Source organism: Lates calcarifer, linkage group LG17, assembly GCF_001640805.2.
Source record: "Lates calcarifer isolate ASB-BC8 linkage group LG17, TLL_Latcal_v3, whole genome shotgun sequence".
Lineage (NCBI taxonomy): Eukaryota > Metazoa > Chordata > Actinopteri > Centropomidae > Lates > Lates calcarifer.
In genome coordinates this window covers 13,554,851-13,579,171 of record NC_066849.1, presented here as the reverse complement: position 1 = coordinate 13,579,171, position 24,321 = coordinate 13,554,851, and the positions used below count along the sequence as shown (strand labels likewise).

The 24,321-nt window shown below is 43.5% G+C and overlaps 4 protein-coding genes and 1 long non-coding RNA gene across 7 annotated transcripts in view; 3 read left to right on the top strand and 2 right to left on the bottom strand.

Annotated features, from left to right (window-relative positions):
- The window catches only part of tmprss9 (transmembrane serine protease 9), a 6,849-nt gene extending 5,607 nt beyond the window's left edge, over positions 1 to 1,242 (top strand). The window contains 1 exon segment of the mRNA XM_018673270.2: positions 644 to 1,242. Within this exon segment, the coding sequence (XP_018528786.2) occupies positions 644 to 805 (162 nt within the window). The 3' untranslated portion in view covers positions 806 to 1,242.
- Positions 1 to 9,172, top strand: part of lsm7 (LSM7 homolog, U6 small nuclear RNA and mRNA degradation associated) — an 18,005-nt gene extending 8,833 nt beyond the window's left edge. The window contains exon 5 of the mRNA XM_051076993.1: positions 9,149 to 9,172. The gene's annotated coding sequence lies outside the window, so the exon portion shown is untranslated. The remainder of the gene's footprint in view (positions 1 to 9,148) is intronic.
- On the bottom strand, positions 1,401 to 3,816 carry timm13 (translocase of inner mitochondrial membrane 13 homolog (yeast)). The gene is made up of 3 exons (XM_018673271.2): positions 3,568 to 3,816; positions 3,187 to 3,255; positions 1,401 to 2,737 (listed from the first exon to the last, which is right to left on the bottom strand). The coding sequence occupies exons 1-3, from the start codon at positions 3,685 to 3,687 to the stop codon at positions 2,639 to 2,641; spliced, it is 288 nt and encodes a 95-aa protein (XP_018528787.1). The 5' UTR covers positions 3,688 to 3,816; the 3' UTR covers positions 1,401 to 2,638.
- Positions 7,696 to 19,936, top strand: enc3 (ectodermal-neural cortex 3). Its single transcript, XM_018673272.2, has 4 exons — positions 7,696 to 8,102; positions 9,479 to 10,513; positions 10,603 to 11,376; positions 18,417 to 19,936. The coding sequence occupies exons 2-3, from the start codon at positions 9,491 to 9,493 to the stop codon at positions 11,347 to 11,349; spliced, it is 1,770 nt and encodes a 589-aa protein (XP_018528788.1). The 5' UTR covers positions 7,696 to 8,102; positions 9,479 to 9,490; the 3' UTR covers positions 11,350 to 11,376; positions 18,417 to 19,936.
- Positions 12,017 to 24,321, bottom strand: LOC108881332 (uncharacterized). 3 transcript variants are annotated; one of them, XR_007814863.1, is made up of 6 exons: positions 23,817 to 24,321; positions 23,225 to 23,480; positions 22,263 to 22,354; positions 20,314 to 20,596; positions 12,277 to 17,699; positions 12,017 to 12,150 (listed from the first exon to the last, which is right to left on the bottom strand). It is a non-coding gene; the product is annotated as an uncharacterized LOC108881332 (long non-coding RNA). The 3 variants fall into 3 exon arrangements; XR_001960608.2 differs by having other exon boundaries at positions 12,017 to 17,699; positions 20,222 to 20,596; positions 23,817 to 24,306; XR_001960607.2 differs by having other exon boundaries at positions 12,017 to 17,699; positions 23,817 to 24,300.

Here is a 24,321-nt window from a genome sequence, read left to right as displayed (position 1 = left end):
CATTATCCGAGAGATTGTGGACCAAGATTACAGTAGTGCTCAGAAGCTCTGGGAAACAGGGCCATGGCTCGGATAAATCTTTTTTTTTTTTTTTTTTTTTTTTTACAGTGGATGGTTAACCAGGTCAGAGTAACTGGAGTGTTGCCCTTTACTCTTAAGAAGTTTCTTTTGACTTTTCTCTGAAAAAGAAAAAGCATACAGTATGGCTAAACTGTTGTTTAAAAATACATGTTGGATATTATAATCATGGTGCAAGCATGATGGAGAAAATCAAGTGTTGCTTGTTCAGGAACACTGCAGCGCTTCTGTGAGCGATGCTTATCTGATTGGAGAGAGAAGACTTTTACTTCCTAAAAATACAGAGCCCCCCTTCTCACCTCTCTTCTCTCTGTAATCTTCTTATGTAAGGAAAAACCACATGCATTCCTGTCTCGGTCAAAGCACCTGGCATCTCAGCAGTGATCCAAGTGACATTCTCTCAGTACCTGCTGTGTCTTTATTACTGTCTTTCCTCCACACTCCTCCTTAATCAATTGTTTAGTTCTCCTTTATATGCAGGAAATCTAAGAACATTGAAGTAATCTTAATTTCTAACAAAAATAACAGCAGCACTGTTGACCTTTCTTCCTTCTCCGTCATCCAGGGAGACTCTGGAGGGCCGCTGACTTGTCGTCGGCTCTCTGGCCAGTGGTTTATTGCTGGAGTGACCAGCTGGGGACATGGATGTGGGCGAATAGGTTATCCAGGGGTTTATACTCGTGTGACATCTGTCAGGAAATGGATATCTACATACCTGCCTTTCTGAAGAGGCAAAGAAATGACAAACCATGTGGACGCAGTGGATTCTCTTAATACTACTTTCTCCAGAAAACTGTACTGTACAAGGACTTAAGTCATGCTAAAAGCCACACACACATACTCAGTTACCACAGTATTGACCTGTGTGATTTATTGGTCATGGGTGCTGTTTGTAATACTGTGCAATCATCTGAACTGAGACCAGTCTCTTTCAACATGTACTGAAGAAATAAGGAGAATCCTAAACAGTGGCTTACTGACAAAATGCTATAAATATGCATGATTGAAAGTATTTATTTCACTTATTTATTTTCCTGACTGATACTGGTGTTGTTTTTTTCTCTTTCATTTTGTGTGGGGTTCAGAATATATGTGGTTCATTTATGGGTCAATTTCTTGTCTTTTTTGTATCTATTCTTGGAAAATAATACAGTTCCAGTGCTACTGAGAGGTGGGTTTTTCTGGGGGGAAATAGCTCTGTATGGAAAAAGTGGAATCAGCTTTAAATTACTTACCTTTTTGACTTGAGTTTGATAAAGGCAACTCATGGTGATGTTCCATTGATAGATACAGTCTTATCGATGAGAAATATAAGAGAGGAATCTGATTGACAAGTTTTATTCTCATGAAAGTTAATCCATTTGCTCACAGTCACACTGCAAATACTGTTCACATGCTTTTCTGGTTCTTACTTCCCCTACACAAACTCAGCAGGATAAGGAAGAAAAAAAAAAAAAAAGGATCCTGGTTCCCACAAAACTGAGAAAGGTTCAGTACCCCGTCTACAGCAAGGCAGACCCTGCTGAAACAAGCCCACTACTGTGGAGGGCGGCATATAGAGTGACAACTAGAAAACAGGTCAGACAAAACAGTTTTGTTCTCCGGGCGTACTTTGATATCTAACTGTTTAGAGGCTTGTGAATGTCAGGTTCACGCTTGTGAAAACACCAAGTTGCTCCTCAATTCTTCCTGGTGATTTTTAAGTAGGTCTTTTAGAGCAACAGCATGTTAAGGAAAAGCCTGTGTTTTGTCCCTTAAGGGCTCCAGTTGTGCTGCTTATTCTCTAAGTACAAATACTGAGTCTGAGTATGGAAAACAAACACAGGCACACTGCTGACAGTGTTTTGAGGAGAAAATGTAGTGACTGGAGAAATCTAGGTCCTGTTTACGGTTATTGGTATCATGTGTCCTAATTATACAGGCAATTGAAAGCAAGAAACATTCAACCTTAGTTTGATGTCAGGCAAAGTGTTTCTACTCAGGCCACACATACTGTTGTAAATACAAACAAACAAAGGGTAAAGTACTGCAGTTAACTCATTTATGATATTGCATTAACACATTTATTTTCTATACTGCTTATCCTATTCAGGAGCACTGGAGGCTAGAGCATATCCCACCATGCAATGTGCAAGAGGTGGAGTACACCCTGCACAAGACACAGGGCTGACATGTATAGAAAGACACATTCACACTCACGTTCAGTCTTAAGGGCGATTCAGAGATTCAGATTTACGTGTCCACACTGCAGCTTTTAACAATGCATGTTTACTTGTTAACCAGAAATGAAATCAATAATAATGACATAAAAACATAATTAATCAAACTTGCTTACTGAACTGTTCCTCAGAGCAAAATGAAAATGTCCACAGAGACATTGTTATGGCTAGAGTCCACAGGCTCTCTCTGCCTGTCTGTGAGGTATGATGACAGTTGATGGTGTGCTGCTGCTGGTGCCTCCACACACCTGTGCACGTGCTCGTGACCTCTGGCGGTGCACTGTGCTCCTCCTCACTGTAAGCGACGGTCTGAGGAAGGGTAAGGGTGAAGAGAGGGACGTTCACATGCGAGCCCTTTCCCTCTGTAATCTGGAGTTGTACGTTCGGGACACGGTGTTCCAGGCATCCATATACCGGTCCATACACATGGCAATACATTTCTGAAAGGAGAGGAGCAGTGAGGTTATAACATGTTTGAGGATTAGCTCTGAAGTTGTTTAGCAGTGTGGGATCTTTGTAAGGCTGCAACTCACAGGTATTCTCATTAGATTAATGTGCCGGTTACTTCCTCTAATGAATATTTTAACCCAGAAAATATTAATGACACTGCCCAGTCAATTTCCCAGAACTTGGCTGGCATATTCAAATGGCTTTTTCAGTCTGACCTGCAGTTCAAAGGCTGAAGACATTCAATTTATTAAAGAAAACAAGGAAACCAGCAAATAACCACATTAGAGAGGCTGACACCAGTGGATCTTTTGTTTGAGAAAAACCCACGTTTCTAGTCAATGATAGATGTTTAAGATTAATTTTCAGAGGGTTTTTGTTCCAATCTAATGTTTCTGCTTCTGCAAGCAAGCTTGTTCATCTTTTAAGGTCCAACACACACCTGCTCAGAGTTGTCCAGTGTGCTTCCAGGTTTTCCTATACACTTCTTGAAGCATTTGTCTGTCATCCTCTGAAACATGAATGGAGATACTACTTGTTATTACACTGAATTCATTAAAGAGGCCTTACAACATGTAGAATGAAGCTAAGTTACATGTAGATCTAGTTAAAGAGTCAAGGTTTTTGGATGCTACATTGTGTCAACAACATTTGCAGAAGTGTTTCTATGAGTAATATTTGATTAATGTGGTACCATATGTCTATGTAACGTTATGCCAGAATTAATCAAGCTGCTCATACCACCTCTATTAAACTTTACTGCATTACTCTTCCATATTATAAGTTTCATGTTAGCCTCGCTAGCTTAGCACCATTGATTTACCTGCAGCAGCTCCTGAGCGTTAGCCACCGCGATCTGGACCTTCACCTGCTCCATGATGACGCCGGTGTCCACTTTACCTCCTGATCCTCCGGCTGAAAAGTCTGACCCGAACCCGTCCATTTTCCACCGGTGTCGACGCCGAAAACGGCAGCTTTACTCGACCTTCTGTAAACACACGTGTGTGCGGCAGCTGCTAAGGGTTAGCTAACGTTAGTTTTCGATGCCCTTGACGGCGCCGGAAGGCTCTACACGTCATTTCCGCGTAGGGGGATTCCGAGTCACGGGAAATGTAGTTTTGAATGAACGGACACCGTTGGGGTTACGCTGCAGTAAATACACCGCCGCCAAACACATTTCCTGTGGGGTATATTTAAATTAATGTGTTTATAATAGTTAAGAGACACAGACATGCAGCAAATATACACATACAGCAGCCGACCCAACACACACACACACACACACACACACACACACACACACTTTTACCACACGGTGGTGATATACTCCACTGAATCACTAAGGTTTCTAATGGAGTGAGTAACCTCCATTGACTCTTTTCTCAGTGTAATACTAAGAGATAGGTGCCGTTAGAAACAACGCTTTGACACGAAGCTTGAACGCTTGAGTGTTTTGTTTGTTTGTTTGTTTGTTTGTTTGTTTGTTTGTTTAATCGTTTTTCATTCCCGTCACGCTGTTACAATCTACTCTCTGCATTGTAGCATGAGTAAGGGTTGATAATGTCCAATAATTAGTGGCCAGTTCAGGATTATTGTACCTTCTTTGATCCAATCGGTAAACAATTAAACAAATACAATTTTAAATTAAATTATTCTTATTCACAAAAATAACGCAACGATTATGGTACTTTTTGTTTTTGTCATGTCTCAGTATATTGTGTGTATTTTTCAGCTAAATGTTTTGTATGATAAAATTCATATATTAATTGTGGAGGGAAATTAAATTTATTAGCATGACTTAGCATGAATTAGCTTGACTCTCCTGAACAGACTGTGATTAAAAATATATTTCAAGACCCAGAATAATGTGCATCATTTTGATTGCCACTCTTTTTATCCACTGTGTAATCATGTTGGGTTCTTGAGAGTCAGTCACTCCAAGGCTGTTGCTGTAAACTAAACCTGTCAGCTTGTCTGGGTAAATAAATAAAGTGTTGACTTCAAACTAAAACTACACAGGAGGAAGGAGCCAGCTTCATAGACAGAAAGTGATAAGAACCTCTGCATTGTTTGGTGTGGAGGCCTGAGGGTGAGGATGACCCCCTCTGAGGACCCCCTCTCCTTATGTTTCAGACAGGATGACCTCACTGGAGCAGACCACCTGCCTTGAGTGAACAAATATGTGGTACAGTGAGTCTGCAGGCAACAATGCAGTGACGGTTACTGTCTTCTAAACTGGCGCTCTGTGAATGGTCTGTGGCAATGCTGGGGGCATTGAGGGGGTAATTGTGGGGGGTCTGATTAGTGGCGTGCCTGCCTAAGAGTAATTAATGGCCAGTTACACAATGCACATGCAAACACACGGGCACAGACACACACACACACACGCTCATACCAATCTGGCTTCAAGCCATGGAGTTGAGTGCGGGTGGAGGGAGGATTGGGTTAAAGTGCAGCAAAACGAATTAACCCTAGATTACAATCATGAGTTCATTAATCTAATCTTCTTATATTCTTAATCTCCTGTAGGCACACTTGTGTGTTTGAAAGCATTTGGCTCAACCAGCTACAAAGGAGGCCTGAACAAGCACCAGCAACAACAGTTATGAAAATGTAAATATACTAATGTGTGTGTTTATTGGTGTCAAACTCTGAGGTTACGCAGGGCAGTTAGTGGTTACTTCGGGACTTTCAAGTGTAAAAAAAGACACCTTGTAATTTGAGATATGAGTGGCACTTAAATTTAAATCCCTTGTAAGGAAACAATTGGAAATAGTAGATAAAAGGAAAGCTGGCTGTTTCTCTTTTTCTCAAACACACACACACACACACAAACACACATACACACGCATACACATAAACTCAGACAACCGAGTAACAGGTTTTAATCTTCAAAAGCAGCTGCTGATTGACAGTGTGTGAGAGACTGAAAGAGAGGGAGGGAGGAGAAACCTGAGCGGTGTCGGCATGGACTGTGGTGCTGAAGAGTCTTTCCCAGTGAATCATTTACAGGACGGAGCGATCACGATCAGAGCCTCTATTGTTTGAATAAAACTAAGCTCATTTTCAACCCCAAATATTCAGATATCCTCTGTCCATCTAGCATTTCAAGTTCTTCTCTCATGTTGCTTTTTTTTCTCCTTTGCTGACATTCATGGAACTGCTAAAGCATGACAAGCACAGGTGCAACTACAAACATTAAAGAATGCTTCTATTGCTTTTAAGTGTCCCAGTAAACCGTAGAGCCAGTATGCACAACATCAGAGCCCTCATAGTGGCACTCCTAAAAAGGAATAGAGCCAGTATTAATATCATAGATTACACCTGTAAACATGCTGCGACATGTTCCAATAAACAACTATGTGCTTCTTGCAGAGCAGAGGGATATTTGCATTGTAGTTCTTTATTGTATACTTTTAGATTTATAATAGTATATAATAGTATTTGCATTTTACTGACTTTTAAGTTTTACTCATTCAAAATGCACAGAAAAAAATGTCTGTTTTGTTAAAATTGTTATTTTAAATGTTCATATAACTGTTACAACTTCTGTGTTGTCGCATGTTTTAAGCAGCCTGTGAAATTCCTTGTACAAGCAGGCTGATTTGGCTGATTCTTGACTGACCTGATTCATGTCCCGATAGCCTGCCCTGGAACTGAGGGACATTCTTGATAAATTTCTGGAAACCTCACGAGTACTTAAATCCTTCAGAAAATGCCAAGGAATTCAGTTGGAGAAACGATCTCATGGTCCCTCAGAGGGACTTTAACCTGCCATCATATGATGATTAAGACTGCTGGTTATTTAGAGCTGGCGCTCTGGGTGGCGAGCGCAACACTGTGCCTGGTGCTTGTTAGAGAGCGGGGGATGCTGGTCAGTATTCTGGATGATTATTGTTAGTGTTTTTATCTGTGTAAAATGTATTAGAATATTCTCTTTTTTTGCTTGTCAAGAGTCAGAGGTACACAGGCTGGACAGCAGCTACTGCTGAGGACACATGATATTTAATTTTCTCTCCTATTTTTGAATTTGATGATTTTTATTGACCTGGATTTGACTACAAATCAACAAAATGTTTTGGTCTCATTGCCAAAGTTTTATTCCTGTGAGTGTGGAAATTGCATTTAGACCTTCATCTTTGGCAATAAATTTTACAGTATGCATTACTGAACTGCCGGCTGTGTGGGCTGAACTCATAACCTCAGTATGTCTAAAATGCAGAGCACAATGTTAGGGATTCAGTTACTTAAAGGCACTTAAAGGCAGGGCTTGTTTACTCTGCATGTACTGCTTGAACCCAAAGCTGGGTTGTGATGTTACGTGTTCTGAATTTAAGGAAATAAACTCTGCTGTGATGCCAGTATTGTTTCTGATAACATGAAGGCTCAGTTATGCAGTTTTGAAAATGAGATCTTAATTAAGGCTCAAAAAGTTTATCTTTGCCACTGTCTGTGGGCATAATCATTCATATCTATAATGAAGCTGTAATTTATTAACTTCCTTTTGACCTTATTAACCTTTTAAATAATAACAAAGGTTACTATTATAGCAATTACAAAGTGCTTTACAAAGTGCAGACATAAAGCAATAAAGTAACAGAAAGTGAGAGCAGTGTGAAAATTTTAGATGAAATAGAACAAAGGACAAAATAAAATACAAATACAGTATGTGCACACATGCATACCCACATATACAGTACATATTTGTATACTATACATATTTGTGTTTCTTTCATAGTCATGTCTTATGCGATGCTTTTGTCTTGAATTTTCCTGCTGCTGCAGTAAACGTATATTGCTTTAATACTGGTGATAAATTTTCTCCTGTATGCAGATTCAAGTGAAAGTGGGGAACAAAGCAGGCAGGTGAAACACACACAGAGACAGGTGTTTTTGAATATTTAACGGCATTGACGTCTAACAATGATTGATTCTTGGTTTGAGGGGGGAAAAAAGCCTCCCCTCTCTGTGGTGTGTTTGCCCATTGGACAACAGCAGCAGGACTAGGAGGAGCCAGAGTGAACACTACCGCTGCCTCTGCTCTTTCTCTGCGCTCTGCTCGGTGCTCTGCTGCAGGCTGCGTGGCTCTCCGAGAACAAACCCAGTCACTATAACTTTTTGCTACTGTTTTGTTTCATTGTTGTTGTGTTTTTTTTTTCTTTCGCGTTTAAAACTCAAAGCTTGCCATCGTACAAATGGCTCAACCATTTCCCACCAGTTTAGGACACGGCACGGCTTTAAACTCAGAAAACGGATTCGTCTAAAGTGAGCCACAACTTCAAACAAACCCAGCGACGGAACAAGTTGTAACCGAGATAAAGGAATCCGGATCCAGCTCTGCTCCTCCTGTCCGTCGAGGTAAGAGACGCCTAATCCTCCTCTAAAGTATCGAACACCGAGATAACGTGCTTGTTTGACATCGGTCCAACTTCCGAAATGTGAGGAGTTTTAGTGAACAGGCTGTAACACGGGATCCTTTTGATGTTGTCGGGCGGGTTGTAGCGAGCTGGATGTTTGCAGGCTGCTGCTGCTGCTGCTGCTGCTGTTGTTAGTGCTGCTAACTTGGGAAGAAAGTTGAGCGCATGCTGAAGTGCTGACCGGAGTTTCACATTTTACTGCACAAAACGAATTGGATTTCATGCTGAGTCCCTCCACGGAAGTCCACCCACCCCCCCCCCCTTCCCAACTTTCAGTGGGTCTGAATAGCCGACTGAAATTTATCTGCTGTGAAACAATAGAGGCTTTTATGCGGAAGATATTTATTTGGTCGTTTTCAAGTTGTGTACAGTCTTTATTAACTCTCTGTGCCATGACATGGTTATCACAAACTGGTGATATTCATAATACGACTCAATGTGTTAGTTTGTTATTATAACATTTAGTAGAATTTGAGTGCACGATACGATAAAATTCATCATATTTTAAATTCTGCATAAAAATTTCAATATTCTCCCCCTTCATGCAAAAGCTGCAAACCATTTTAAACCCACTTCAGATGAGCAAAAGAAAGATTAAGGGAGGGGCGTTATCTGTTGCACTGTGGTTATATAAATGTATCCTTAAGGAGCTGGTCTGAGGTGTCACATCTTATGTGGGCTTGAAAGCTTTGCCTTTGGCAACAACCATGTTGTATGTGAACCAGCAGAGAGACAGAACAGGCTGGCAGGAGTCTATTGGCTGTCCTCTCTCTCTCTCTCTCTCTCTCTCTGCGGTTGGAGGTGAGTCACAGCCCTGAAATGTTTATAGGGGTGGAAAGATGCAGTATAGGCCAACACACCCAGGTGTTGCTTCTTTACCTGACATTAATTACAGAGGGTTGTATTAGGAGCATGTTAATGTGGCTTGTTTGGTTGAAAGCCGAGCCTTGATGCTGATGTATGTTTCACAGTGTACGTCTTTGGTGTGTACACACACACACACACACACAGTGGTTATCTGTGGCAGTGCTTCTTATCTGATCTCCTTTCATCTCTCTAAAGTCTGAAGTCCGTTTCCGGTGGAACCCAGCGCCCTGATATGACTTTTATTTTTGAACAGTCCATTCATCAGCTGTTGGCACAGTGTTTAATCATAAAATGGGAGGAGTGTTTATGGCAGTGCTCACATCAAAAGCAGTGTGTGTTTGTAAAATCCCTTCCTCCTGTCCAGCTATCATAAATGTTGTCTTAAATAAATGCCAAGGAGTGGCTCTATCCACTTGTGCTTATGTTCTTCCTCTTTATTTCCTCCTCTAGGTCTAAGTCAAGATGTCTGTCAGTAACCACGAAAACAGAAAGTCTCGCTCCAGTTCTGGCTCCATGAATATCCAGCTCTTCCACAAGACATCCCACGCCGACAGCCTGTTGACTCAACTCAACCTGTTGCGCAAACGAAAAGTCTTCACAGATGTTGTCCTGAAAGCCGGAAACCGATCCTTCCCCTGTCACCGGGCCGTCCTGGCCTCCTGCAGCCGATACTTTGAGGCCATGTTCAGTGGCGGGCTCAGGGAGAGTCGTGACGCTGAGGTCAACTTCCACGACTCTCTCCACCCGGAGGTGCTGGAGCTTTTGCTCGATTACGCCTACTCGGCCCGGGTAATAATCAACGAGGAAAACGCGGAGTCACTCCTAGAGGCCGGGGACATGCTCCAGTTCCACGACATTAGGGACGCTGCGGCAGAGTTTCTAGAAAAGAACCTCCACCAGTCGAACTGTCTGGGGATGATGCTGCTGTCGGACGCCCATCAGTGTCAGAGGCTGTACGAGCTGTCGTGGAGGATGTGCCTGGCAAACTTTGCAACTCTCTTCAGGACAGAGGACTTCCTCAGCCTGCCCAGAGACAAAGTCCAGGAGCTGATTCTCAGCGAGGAACTGGAGGTGGAGGATGAGAGCCTAGTGTACGAGGCTGTTATTGACTGGGTTAAGGCAGACATGGAGCGGAGGCACAGTGAGCTTCCAGAGCTGCTGCGATGCGTCCGCCTGGCGCTGCTGCCCGAAACGTATCTGCTGAAGAATGTCGCTTCAGAGGAGTTGGTGATGTGCCACAAGGTGGGCCGGGAGATCGTTGAAGACGCCGTGCGGTGTAAGATGAGGATCCTCCAGAACGACGGCATCGTAACAGGGTTCTGTGCCCGGCCAAGGAAGGTCAGCCAGGCCCTGCTGCTGCTTGGAGGCCAGACTTTTATGTGTGATAAAGTCTACATGATCGACAACAAGACCAAGGAGATCACACCCAAAACAGACATCCCCAGCCCCAGGAAAGAATGCAGTGCCTGTGCTATTGGTTGCAAGGTATGTATGTGATATATACTTAAATATATGCATTTTCATCTAATGTTATGCTGATGTACTCAAGGTGGGATTTCTCTGCTGTCTCTCAGGTTTATGTTACAGGAGGGCGTGGCTCTGAGAACGGAGCCTCCAAAGACGTCTGGGTCTACGACACATTACACGACGAGTGGTCCAAAGCAGCCCCCATGTTGGTCGCCAGATTCGGACACGGTTCTGCGGAGCTCGACCACATGCTGTATGTGGTTGGAGGACACACTTCTCTTGCAGGATCCTTCCCCGCCTCGCCATCTGTGTCTCTCAAACAGGTGGAGCAGTACGACCCTCAGACCAATAAATGGACCCTGGTGGCTCCGCTCAGAGAAGGTGTGAGCAACGCCGCTGTCGTGGGCGCCAAAAACAAACTCTTTGCCTTCGGGGGCACCAGCGTCAACAGAGACAAGTATCCCAAGGTGCAGTGCTTTGACCCCTGCCAGAACCGGTGGTCTGTACCGGCCGCCTGCCCGCAGCTGTGGCGATACACGGCTGCAGCTGTAGTTGGCAACCATGTCGTGGTGATCGGCGGCGACACTGAATTCTCGGCCAGCTCTGCTTACCGGTTCAACAGCGAGACGTACCAGTGGTCGAAGTTTGGTGACGTGACGGCCAAGCGAATCAGCTGCCACGCGGTGGCGTCAGGAAACAGACTGTATGTGGTCGGGGGATACTTTGGGGCCCAGAGGTGTAAGACACTAGACTGTTACGATCCATCATCAGACTCTTGGGACAGCGTGACCAGTGTGCCCTACTCACTCATTCCCACTGCCTTCGTCAGCACATGGAAGTACCTCTCGGCATAGAGGGACGCACTGTCTGAGGTTTCTACGGTGAGTAATTGCAGTTTCCTTAAACTGACACAAACAAACAAGATGTCAATTATATGCGCTATTCATAGTGTCCCTATTGTCACATAATATATGGGAAGTAACTTTATAGAAACAGGAATATCTTTAATCAGTTGAAACCGCACTGTCACTTATTTAACAGGCCCACGTGAATGTCAGCTTGAACTGGACGAGGCCAGTTTAAAACCCCTGGCTGTTGTCCAGGTTGCCAGTGGTTACGGTTACACATTATCTAGCTAGCTGCGACGACTGGGTGTTGGATAAACATGGTGGAGCCCTGGTTTAGAGAGCAGAAGGAATGTCAGCGGTGCTGGTAATTACAGAGAGGGAGCTACAACACAGGACCTGTGTCAGTGACAGGAGCGAGGAGGTGGAGAGGCAGGGATCAGGTCTGTGCATGTAGCACCGAGTAGGCAAGTGGGCAGGGTGCTGTGCTGGGCCAGGCCCTGGGTACTAACTGCCTGCCTGTTGTGAGTCAGTACCTTAGAACAGTTGTGAGTTATAAAAGGTGAAATGACACATGGTGTTTAGACATATATAGGGCCTGGAGCCAGAAGAGCACAAGGAGGTTTTGGTGAGCTTTACAGGAAAGAGGGCAGTTGTTGATACAAGCATTTATTTGTTTAATTCAAATAACACAACTTTATTCATATCACACTTTACTAAAATTACGTTTACAAAGTGCTTTACAGGATAAAAAAAAGTGAACAAAAACCTCCTTAAGCACCATATGTGGTGATAGAAGACACGGCAAAGCTGAAAGTAAAGAAAAGTCAAATCAGTAATCTCAACAGGAATTCAGGAGGGGAGCAAGGGGGCAGGGAAAAAAGGAAGGATCCATCTCAAGGGTATGAAAATCTGATTGACTGAAATGTAACATACCGTATCAGTGACGAACCACTCGACTTAATCTGCCTGAAGGAACGACAGGTGGCAGTTTTCACAGCTTCATGTGAGATAAGAGATGATAAATTTTTCCCTGAGGTGTTTGCAGTTTTCATCGTGCAGGCTGAGGCAGGAGGGATGGAGGGGCTGTGTGATGAATAGAGAGGAGGGAAACGCAGTGATATTTTGAAGGTTTGTAGGTTGTTTTTACATGTGCCCGGTGGTGTTAGAGCTAGTTTTAAGTTTCAAGATGTAAAACCAGTCCTGTGATCTTATTTTAGCACTGATGCAATCAATGGAAAACAGTTACAGCTACACCAGTCACTGGATTTGCATTTTAAAAAGCTCAGACTCTGTTGCATCTTTTATTGATGGTTTTGTGGTTTTATCTCCACTGGAGTAATGAAATTTCAAAGTAAGAGCATGGCACAGTTTCATTACGTCGACTGCATTCACAAAGCACATACAGTATCTGTCCTGATGTAATGATTTTGTGCTATATGCTCGCTGGTTCAATGCAGCCCGTTTGCCACAAAGCTGCATAAAGCTGTCATCGAGGTTGACAAACGCCCACACTTTGAAAGCAATAGTTCACTTATGCAACGCCTACACTTTAGTGACAGGAGTTAAATGTTATTATTGTAAATACAGAGGAAATTCATGATCATAGTATGAAAACTTATATGGTTTGTATCTTTTTGCAGTGCCCCCATGCCAGCTGAATATCAAATAAAAAGGTATTTTTTTTTGTTACCAAGAAAAAAAAATCCTTCAGCGTGACCAAATAAGCAGAATATATTTGGTATATTGGTCAGTTTCTGTGATTTAAAGTTTGGTTTAATTATTCTTCTCCGAATCAGCTGCTTTTTCCTGTCAGGGAAAACGTGTGAGTGACTCCAGACAAGCTCCTTTCTATGCTGCCAAGAAGTTTAAAAGTAAAGCTAAGCGGAAGCAAGTGAGAAGCAGGAGGCTTATGGGTGTCTTGTGTCTACAGTAAACAGCTGGATATGAAGGAGCTGGGGGCTTAGCATTATGAGGCCACTGGTATGGACCACTGTCTCCTTGGTAGTCAAGGTTTTTCCGGGCCGATGGAGACAGACAGGCTGGCTATGAAAGATCAAGGCACCGCATCCTTATGAACTCAGTTACGCAGTTACAGTAGCTACTGTCCCTCTGCCAAGTGCCTTTATGTTTAATTACAGCAGACATGGAGAAAGCTCAGGTTTCCAGCTTGTTAGGCAGGCGTCCTACCCTGACGCTGGTTGACTCGCTCTTGCCTGAGATGGGAGGGGCTCGAGAGGAGGAGTGAAGTGGCAGAAATTTAGGGAGCGACAAAGTGACACAAGAGCAGGACGTGTATAGATGCGTTGTATACAGACACAGAGGAGGAGATGGAGCAGAGAGGGCGAGTAAGACCAGGAGAAGCAATGCTATATTTTGCGCCGTTTGGCAGCCGAGACTAACGCCTGCCTAAAAATACTTTGCTCCCGAGGCTGTCAACTTTCAGCTGGGATCAGAGAGGAAAGTAATTTTGTGTGTGTGTGTGTGTGTTCCTTTCATGTTTATGATGGGGCTGAAAACCGCCAGTCAGCTGTTCAAGTATTCACTAGTAGTATTGCAAGTTTTCATGCAGTTGTGAAACCACCCATTTTCTACTCACTACTCTCTCTCTCCCTCTCCCCCACACACAAACACACACACACACATACACACACACACACACACACAGGGGCAGCCACATTGCTGGCATTGCCTGTCCTTTAAAAAGCCAACCATCCTTACTCTAATTTGGGAGGAATGAAGGTGTGGCCTGCATTCCCATTAGTAAAGATTTGTTAATGTTGCCTTGTGGCTTAGGCCTTTCAGTTGTCCTGGCAGTGTGTGTGGACTGTATGGGATTACCAGCCTTCCTGCTCTTTTTGTCACCACCTACTGTAGCATGTAGCCTTGTGCATTTCCACCAGATGTGACTAACCACAGGCTCCAGGGCCAAACCAAAACCCACTGTTGATGGAAAAGTATTTGTGAATGTTAAGGCATTATGCTTCGTATTTGTTATGGTCTAGACGGGAGAAGTAAATAGCTTTTTTAGGCATTGTCAAACTAAAAACATTAAGAACTAAACCGATTTGATTTTGTTATTTAGACTTTTTCCTGTGTAGTCTTTACAGCTCAGCTTGAAACAGTATATTTGGTGTATGTTTTGGAGGCAGTACGTTGAATAACTATCTGGTCTGTTGTTGGGTACCAGACTACAGGCAGACAGGATGTAACCAGAGATCCCTGCACAAAGTTCAGCACAGTCTCTCACTCCTTTAAACCAACAAACTATAACGGCCCCAGAAATGACTGTTATCTACACTTGAGCTTTTGTTTTCTCAGCCCCCCCACCCCCACCCTCTCTCTCCATCCCACCCTCCTCATCACCTCTCTCCGCTCCAGAAAATCACAGACATAAGCAGCATTCTCTTTTTTTTTTAATGGCTTCAACTGAAGCACTTATGAGGTGGGCACAGCTCTGTGTGATAGGGTACACCTGGAGAGGTCAGGGGGGACTGCAGCGTGGAGGGTGATTGGGGGGGGGGGGGGTCAGTGAGCTCTCTGCATCCCCAGACAGCTGCTGTAAAATGGAAAGGTCACGCTTGGGATCAGGGAGGAGGAGTGCAGAGGCCCCAGTCACTCAATACTAATGTTTTATTAATGCCTCACTGTGAGGGCCACCAGGAACACAAGCTGAATGAGGCTTTTATTGTGGCATCTGTGTACAACAACGATCCCACCTCCGTTTTCTCTCACACATACACTGTTAAAGTAAGCACGTGCACGCACACACACTTCGTCTCTGGTCCCTTGAGTAATCAATCTGCCACGTCACAGCCCTCGGCGCGGCTGCTCACATTTGCATAAACCTAATGGAGTTTTTATTGGTCTTTCCTCCACGCTGCGAGTAACAAAAAGCAAGAGGGAAAAAGATGCTTAAAATGGCTGAATAATCACCCAGACTAATTTGATTACGGCCTTAAAAAGAGACGAGCTGTCATACAGTTACAGGGGCCTCTTCAGAAAGCCAGCTGGGATGGGACAGAGTGTGTCTGCCTGGTAATTAATCTGAATTACGTAATATTTGTGCCTCTGAAGTAGCACTGAAGAGGCATGTTCAGTCACAGAGACGCTCTTTGTCCCAGTCTTAAAACTGGAGTTTCTACAAGGACTCATCAAGACTTGGCTCATTATACTTTGCAGCTGTACTGAGACGCTTGTGGCTCATCACGGAGTCCTTTGCTTGTCCCTCAAAACAGTGCAAACTCATGTAAATGAAATGACTGTGATTCGTACGATGGTCAATACAGTGGAATTCTAGGTGGTCATTAGTAAACATGGCACGGGCCTTGTTGGACACAGGGGACAGATAAAGAAAGAGGACTCAGCTTTGGTTGTGGGTAATTGGGCCTCTAGAAGATGCAGATGGAGTCCAAGGTGTAATAAAACAAACAAACCAAAAAAGAGATGAATATCATGATCAGGTTTCGTTCATTTGATGAATGTGACGCCATCCCTGTGTGTGTGTGTGTGTGTGTGTGTGTGTGTGTGTGTGTGTGTGTTTTTCTTTCAGTTAGACAGTGTGACATTTTAAAATCACAGAAAAGGTTTGGTAATTATTTTCTTTTGTCAAACTCAGTCTGGCATTATTCCCGTGTGGAGGAGAAGTGATGGGAGCAGACAGACTAGGTCAGGTTAAACCTCTGAGTGCCAGATCCACTCACTTCAGTCCCAGCCCATCTGTTTGGTTGGCCGAAGGACACGCGGACTCTCTCCGTCCCTCACAGTGGCACACTGTGGTTACTGCAGTGGACCAGGCCGAACACACACAGAGACGTGGGGCATCTGGGCACTTTCCTGGGCCACAGTCATTAACCTCGCCACCTGTTGGCACCCCACACTTATTCACTCAAGACATCTTACTCCCTGTTGGCAGGGGGAGGTCATACCCGTGAAGGTCGATTTGACTGTTTTGGTACAGTGAGAGTAAAAACACAAAGTCTGAATGCAAAGCAGGAACAAGCAGTTCATCCATATAAAAGATGGTAGTTTTACATAAGCGTCAGAGGTGAACAGTGTGGCCGGTACAGCTCAGTGTTTTGACCTTGACATGACAGGTAATAATAACAGGACTCTGAGAATTTCTGATGACAGCAGGGCCCTTGTTGCAGCTGAGGGAGCTGAAGGGATGGTGTTATTTGATGGATGTACTGATAATGACAGACGTGTAACCTCTGTGGAATACATTCTGACAACACAGTCTAACTTCTTCATTCTCCCTCTGGGCTATTCCTAATTAGAAGGAAAAAAAAAAGCTCAGGAACGCACAAGAACACCAGAATAAGACAGTGAGACCTTTTTGATCTGTAGTTTTAATACACTTTCTTCACATCATTGACCTGAGTTCAGATCGTGCCGGTGGCTTGACAACGTAAACGCAGCATGCGTGTGAAAAGCCCCTTCTTACTGAAGTAGAGAGAGATAGATGACTAAAAATAAAGTTGCAACTCTTATGAAACTGTGATATTGTCGTATTTGGAGTGGACCAGAGCAGCAGGGTATTTAAGATTCAGAGGCATGCTCTTCATCATCTGCACTTGAGAGAGATTAGACCAGCGGCAGCACATCTCAAGAAGTACAGCCCGTGACTTGTGCACATGTACACACACAGAGAGAGGGGGGGCAGTGGAAACTTCCATCAGGCCTGTATTTGCATGTGACAGAGTTATGTGTTGCTCCTGTTCAGGCTCTGATCAGAAAGGGTGAGCAGAGTCAGAGGTTTGTTTTAGGGCTGGGTATTGAACTTCAGCAGTTTCTTGGTAGAAGTCAAAATGTATTTGAGTAATGCACCCCCCAGACTAGCTGTTTCCCCTCGTTTCCAGTCTTTCTGCTAAACTAAGCTAAGCTTACCGGCTGTTGGCTGTAGTCTTTTATTTAAGAGAGTGTATCAATCTTCTTATTTAACTCTTGGCAAAAAAGCAAATAGGCATATTTCCCAAAATGTGAAAACAGTGAGCAATGTTTTTTTTGTTGTTGTTTACATTTTTGCTTTTTATAGACACTTTTTTAGTTTGTATATTATCAACCTGACATAGTACCTCTGTAATGTACAGTCAGATAGTTTTCCTGCTGTTGCTTAATCCAAAGCTTGTTTGTAACTTCCTCTTGCCTCCCTGTTGTTATTTCAGTAGCACTGTGCTGTAGTTGTGTCTCACCTGTTCTGCTCCAGGAGATGCATTCACAGTAGTGACAGATGCGTACAGATCAGTGGAGGCTTCTGTAGTATCAGCCGGATTTGTTGGCCATGGAAATGAGAACTCATTAGGTTATCCAAACAAGCCCCCAGCAGAGCCTGCCTGTAACTGTCAGCTCTCGTCATCCTAGAATAGAGAGCACACAAACACACACATTCTTCATGTGCTGTGGCAGAGCTGAGTTATCATCAGAAATATGCAAATTAGATGTAAACATCATGTTCGGGTTTCTCTCCGACCCCCCCAAATATCCAGTGGAACATTCCTTCATAACAGCAGGGGAGGAAAATTAGACGTTCAAGTATCTGAGGTTGCAGCGAGAACTGGAGATGAGAAAGTCATCTCGGTGTTTGTAGTAAAAATGGTGCCGAACGCATGCAGGAATTTGAAAATTGAACCATAAGAAGGCCTCATGCAGTATGAATTATATCCGGATAAAGCAGATGAGCACATGGTTTTGAAATATGTGTTTTATCTGAGTCCAAAGGAGCTTATTTTAACAGAGCGGGGTCCTCTCTGCTGCCACCCTCAGATATTTATTACCTAGCGACATAAATGGCTTGAGCTGCTTAATCCCACATGCCAGGAGGACTTTGGTTAAATAACGCCCCGTCCTGAGGCATTATTAACGCTATGTGGGTAAGCCTGATAAAATGGCATGGTGATAAGCTGATGTGTAGCTTGGAGGACCCAAGTCTCTGCATTCCTCTGTGCTCCCTGAGACAGTCCAGGCTGCCCACCCCTCCCCTCCTCTCTGGTCATGTGGTCAGTCCTCATACAACAGCAGCTCCTCTTGAGTTCACAGGACCTAAACATTAATCTCCTCTGTGTCTCTTTCCCCAGATCAGCCGTGGTGTCTGGTATGCAGTCTCCCTTCGCTGGCTCCGGAGAGGAGGAGGAAGAGGAAGGTTTTGTGTATTCCTGCTGTGGCTCCCTCCACTTCACATTATCTTCATCTGCAGAGGAGGGAAGGCCTGAAGTCCTGGAAACAGCCCAGAGACTGTAAGTCTGTGGCCTCTCTCCACCTGATCTGTTTACTCGCCCCTCTTGTGTAACTTTCCCATGTAGCCACTAGCCTGAGCTGGACTTGTTGCCATGTATACTGCTGGGACTTCATGGCCGTCTCTATATAACATGCAATCCACAGCCAGGAAACAGACCAGTAGCATAGTCGTGCTCTATGGTCATCTGCCTTGGATATTCCAACTTTTCCCTCTCCCCCTCCTGGGTCGAATAAGCTACTGTGACTGTATCAGCCCTGCACTGCTCAACTGACTCACTCCATCATCCCAACGTCCGTTATCTAGATTACCAGTTTAACAGACGCTGACTCTCTCTGACATGTTGTTTTACAGTCAACATAAAGAAGAAAGTCGGCTGTCCTTTCTTGTGGTTCCTCTCCCCTCCTGACACTGGGCGTTTACTCAGGTGTAATTTATTTGGACTGCTGATAGACTGAATTAGACCTTTGGCTCTGCCAGGCGTATGGGGAACGAGAGAAGACATTTGGGGAAGTGTATGATTTTGTGCACAGAAACAATCTTCCTGTCTGTATTTTTAGACGTTGGACTTGGGCTTCCCTCAATTTTGGTGAGCTAAATTTGTATCTTCCTCCTCAACTTAAAATACAAGCTCGCAAGAGAGAATGTGGCCCATTACGGCTGAAGAAGATACTCTTCTGTTTCGAGATGTTATTTCAAACTATGATTTTTTTTTTGTGTGTGTTTTTGTGTCTCAGGGTAATGTATAGTTTTGCCTGTATTTGTTCAAGGAAGGGTAACCATTTTGTTTTATACCTTTTCCATTCTGAATACTTTTTTGTGAATGTACTAGTTTTGTGATCAACAGTTTTCATTTTAGAATACATTCTTACATTGTGAAAATGTATGATTACGCTCCATAGCAGCGGCCATATTCAAAACCTAAATATTGCCAAAACCTGATTAGCTAACCTTAGTGTTATGTTGGATTTAAATAATGAAAGCTAGGTGTTTCCAAAGTAGTTTAATTTGTAGCTGTAATATTTGAGTATCTTTAATGAAAGTCTTTTGTGTATAGTTTGTATATTTGCTTTGTATTTGTAGAAGCCTTTGATTTGCACAGTTTGTACAAAGACGTCTCTAAACAGTCTTACATTATTATTTTTTTTATCTTTGTCTTAACCCAGCTTGGGTAGTGTGAATAATCAAAGCCTTTTTGTAGCACATAACTGAGTTATTTCTCTCTCAACAGTCTTCATTTGTGTGCAGTTTTCCCGATATATCAAGTATACTGGTATATTAAGCTATTACTGATGCACCGTCTGTTACTTCATGTTCTACAGCTCGTAACTTGTCAATAAATGTCAACTTGTTGAAAACATATTTCGTTGTTTGTTGTCTGTTTTCCAGGGAATGATTGGAATTCGGCAGCTGTGTCATTAAAACGGCGTGGTCAGCCATATAATCACACAGGTACTCTTAACGTGCCTCGAATAGTTTCCAGACGCAGGTTAGGAGTGGTTTTTGGTATTTGCCGGGAACACCCGTCTCCTTCTTCCTGTCTGTCCATGCTGTCTCTCCTTATAATGCCTCCCCTTGTCACAGCGATATCACACATTCTGGTGATGTGGTATGTGAAGTGCAAGCCTCTGCTGCTCTGGTACTCACCATGTAATGATGTGCAGATGTATTATAACCCTCAAACCCTGAAGAATGTGCCTAATTCTGTTTGGCGTCAGTCAGGTGATGCTCCTCCATACCTCTCATTCTGCGGTGTGGCCAGGTCTACGTGAGAAGACGGTTGCAGTCCAGACATGGGGCGTTGGGTGGGAAGATATTTGGTTGGCACGTTTTCTGCTGAGCGGCAGGGAGGAGGACCGGAGAGGAATGTACCCACACTCAGATTCAGGGAGGTGGCTCTGAATGTGCTGCCTGCAGGCTCCAAGTTTGAAGATGTTTCTGACGTCTTCGCCGCTGAGCCATTATTGCAGAGGCACCCCATCCACTTTCAAAGCAGACGTCACTTGATGTCTTGGATTTGTGCTATAATGCAGAAGACATGAAAACAGATTATTTAAACAGTAACTGCTCTTTTAATTCTGCTCTTGACCATGGAAACGGTAAATTAGCAAAAGCAGATCATTAGCAGGGTAAAATCTCACAATCAAGATCATGTTCCCTATGATTGGGTGAGTCAAATGGACTCCAGAGTGCTCCTATCCATGTTACTGAAATACTATTAAAAAGGATGAAAACTTAATGCTATATTAATATTGCTATATTTGAAAATGGACAAAATATGACTTGAACTGACAGTACAACTGCAGGCTCATGAAACACTGATGAAAAACAAAGTTACACACACTAACACTCTTCTTTAGAGATTCTACTCCTCTTCTGCCCTCACCACCCATCTCCATTTTCACTCACCCTTGGTAGAGATGACTTACCTTGAGGATGTCTGAGGAAGATGGATCAATAAACACATATATCAGTGTGTGTGTGTGTGTGAGTCAGACAGTGAGAAGGTGGGAGTGTGGGAAAATAGAGGGCTAAGGAGTCATGAGGGAAACAGCCCTACTGAATGTCTTACAAGTTGTTTTGCAAGTTGCGCTCTAAGTGACCTGAATATCAAATTCACATTTCCTCAGATACGTTGATGGCTGTAACATCATGTCCTAAATGTTTAAAGAACGGGTGCAGTGTCCTAAACGTCTGCAAATGTAATTGACTGGAAATTTTCCACTCTGAATTCTCTGTGCTCCATATACACCAACAGATTTCCCTGAAAATTACATGATTTGTGTAACAAATTACATAAAAGCTTTAGGGTATGCCCCTAAACAAACACTCGAGTGACATAATGCAACAGCATTGTAAAATCTTTTCAAAGCCAACCGAAGAAACTTCAAAGTTCGCTGCTAATTGGACATAAACAAGAAAATGCCCCTCCACAGCCGTGACATCATGCCTGTAACAGGCTATGTCCAGTCAAGCATGTGGACATATTTGTGCCAGTATGGGCACAGGGATTCATCAAAGGTTAATTTATGGATTTTTTAATACAATGCAGACGTGCATAAAAAAGATGAAACACTCCTCTCTGAAAAGGAGACCTGGCACTGGACAGCAGGATGAGCAGGCCAGTCAATGGCTCCTATTGTAATGCAAAATGTGCAAACCAAGCAATTTCAAACAGATCTTGCCGACACCACAATTAAACCACGGTGAATAAATAGACATTTGAAAGTCGGCTGGAGACAAAAGAACCTCAGAGGCTGCCAAAACACGAAAAAAAATGGAGGGAGGGTGAAGAATAAAGGGGAGAGAAAGAGGACAAACTGCCATAACAATCTGGATCCTGGACTCAAGGATACGCATGTGAGGTCTCTGTGCATGTGTGTGGGTCTGTGTGGTTTTTGTGTGAATATGAATTTATGCTTAATGTGCATGTGTTTCTGGGGTGGTGTGTTCGTCTGTGTGTGTGTGTGTGTGTGAGTGAGTGAGGTGGGGGAGGAGCAGTCATAGCTTCTTGTTAACCCATAAGAAAGGAGGCAGCGATGTGGAACGGACAGGGACGTTGCACTCTGCCTCTCCACCCAAATATCGGCGTGTGTCTGCTGGTCTGAGACCCCCAGCTGGGGCCTCCGCCTGCACTGGAGGAGGACAAAGGCGCCTTGTTGAGGCAAGAAACGACCTCCTCTCTCACCTTCCCCAGGGGGCCTGGAGGCTGGAAACTGCACAGTGGATGGGTGGATCAATAGAGCAGGACGACGCTTCTTGCTCAGTTCAGCAACATTTCTGATGAAACATATGACAGTTGAAACATAGTTTAAATGTTTGAAAGTTGAAATACATTAAAGTGAAATTATGAAGTTACATATCAAACATCTTTTTTAGTATGTTTACACCAATAAACCCCGTGCTCCAGACCCATCACCTTCTCATACTCTCTTCTGGCTTGTGCCTCATGTTTGCAACCATAACAGTACACAGAAACAATCGGCAAAAATGAAATGGTAATTTAATATTTAGTGCTGAATTTAGAAACTATGGAGTGGGTCAGTATTGTAGGCAACCTTACTGTGGTTAAGCAGTGACTATTATCCTAACCCCTATACCTAACCCTCATCTTATAAGTCTATGCCTGATGTTGAGCCTTTGCTAGTCTTACCCAAAATCTAACCTGTGCCTTCTCCTAATTCAAAACATTAATACCTCGTCTTGACTGTGCAGCATGAGGCCTGGATGCACCCTGGCCTCAAATTGCCTTCACTACAGCCTGGACCTGAGAAGAGGTTAGCTCCTCTAGGTGGACATTCTGGAGTAGATCTCCAAACTCTTGGTTTGTTGTTTTTGCACAATATAGACTATAATATAACAAACTTTTAAATACAACACAATGTGAAAAGACTGAACAAGTGGTTTCCAACCTTTTAGGCTTCTGACATCTTAACAAATAGACACCTGAGATGTGACCCTGACTACACTCTGCTAAGAGTTGTTAAAATCTCCTCCAAACTTGTACTTCTTCCACCACTGCTGAGAACTGACTGTGTAAGCCTATTTCAAAGTTCACATAAATTATTTGCTGTCAGAATCACATCTGCCTTTTTCAACTATAACCTGAGATACTGGCTAGAGGCCACACCTATTAATACGTTAATTTACCTTGTTGACTGCGTAACATCTCAGTGATGTCCTCTGCCTCTGGGTTCTCAGGTGACTCATGGAGATTCAGCAAGGTCTCTGAACCATCTGTGTGTCTTCGTTGATCATCTCTGGACTTCATCCTCTCCTCTCACTGACATGATGCATCAGACATGGGCTCACCTCTCTGATAACCGAGGTCAACTGTAAGAGCCCAGTCTACAGACACAACGTTGTTAAAAGCACAATAGCAGCCCAAAGAGACTGAGAAGATAATCTGAAAGAATAAAGGAACAGAAAAACAGTTAGACTGGTCTTTAGTGACTGTACTGATACTGGGTGTAAACTCATCTGGCTTTGAGCAAGGTACTAAAAGCAACAGTATGATATAAACATCACAGTATCCTCCATCCACAGGTATGCCATTAGCTAAGTCATAGTTCCCTCAAACAATGTAACGAAGCACAATGCAATACAATGTAAACAGACCAGCTGTTGGGAATAAAGACGAAAAACACTGCGCCATTGTCGTTGCTACACATGTTGCAAAGGTACAAACAGTAACGCAAAAACACTGTTAGCTACAAAAACACAGCCACATAAGCTAACTTACGTTTCAATGGAGAGGTCGTCGCACACACGAACTCCAACCAACTCCAGGTGAAGCTTAGAGGCAACTTTTACGGCGTTTTAGGTCAATTTCTTGCATTCTCCATTGATTGTTAACACCTTTTAATACTCGATAAAAGCTTCACGTGATTTCTCAAAGTTGCGTCGCCGACGTTATACGCAAACAAACTACTGACCTGGGACCTGTCCAATCACAAACAAGAACCATTTCCACAGTCTGTAATGTCAGCTGGGATAGGTGTTCTGTGTGTAAAGCACAAGAGAGGGGGCTTCACTCCTTCTTACTCTTGCACAAGTTTCCCTGGTTGCAAATGTCTGTTAGCAAACATCATCCTTCCCCTCCTCTATTGTCTTTCTCTCTTTCAAATGAAGTTGGTTTCATTGTACTTTATTGGCAAGAATACTAAGAAAGACACCATAAGCATGTCCAAGTCTTCCAGAATAAATAATTGCCCAACAATGTTGCCCCCCCCTCTCTGTGTCTCTGC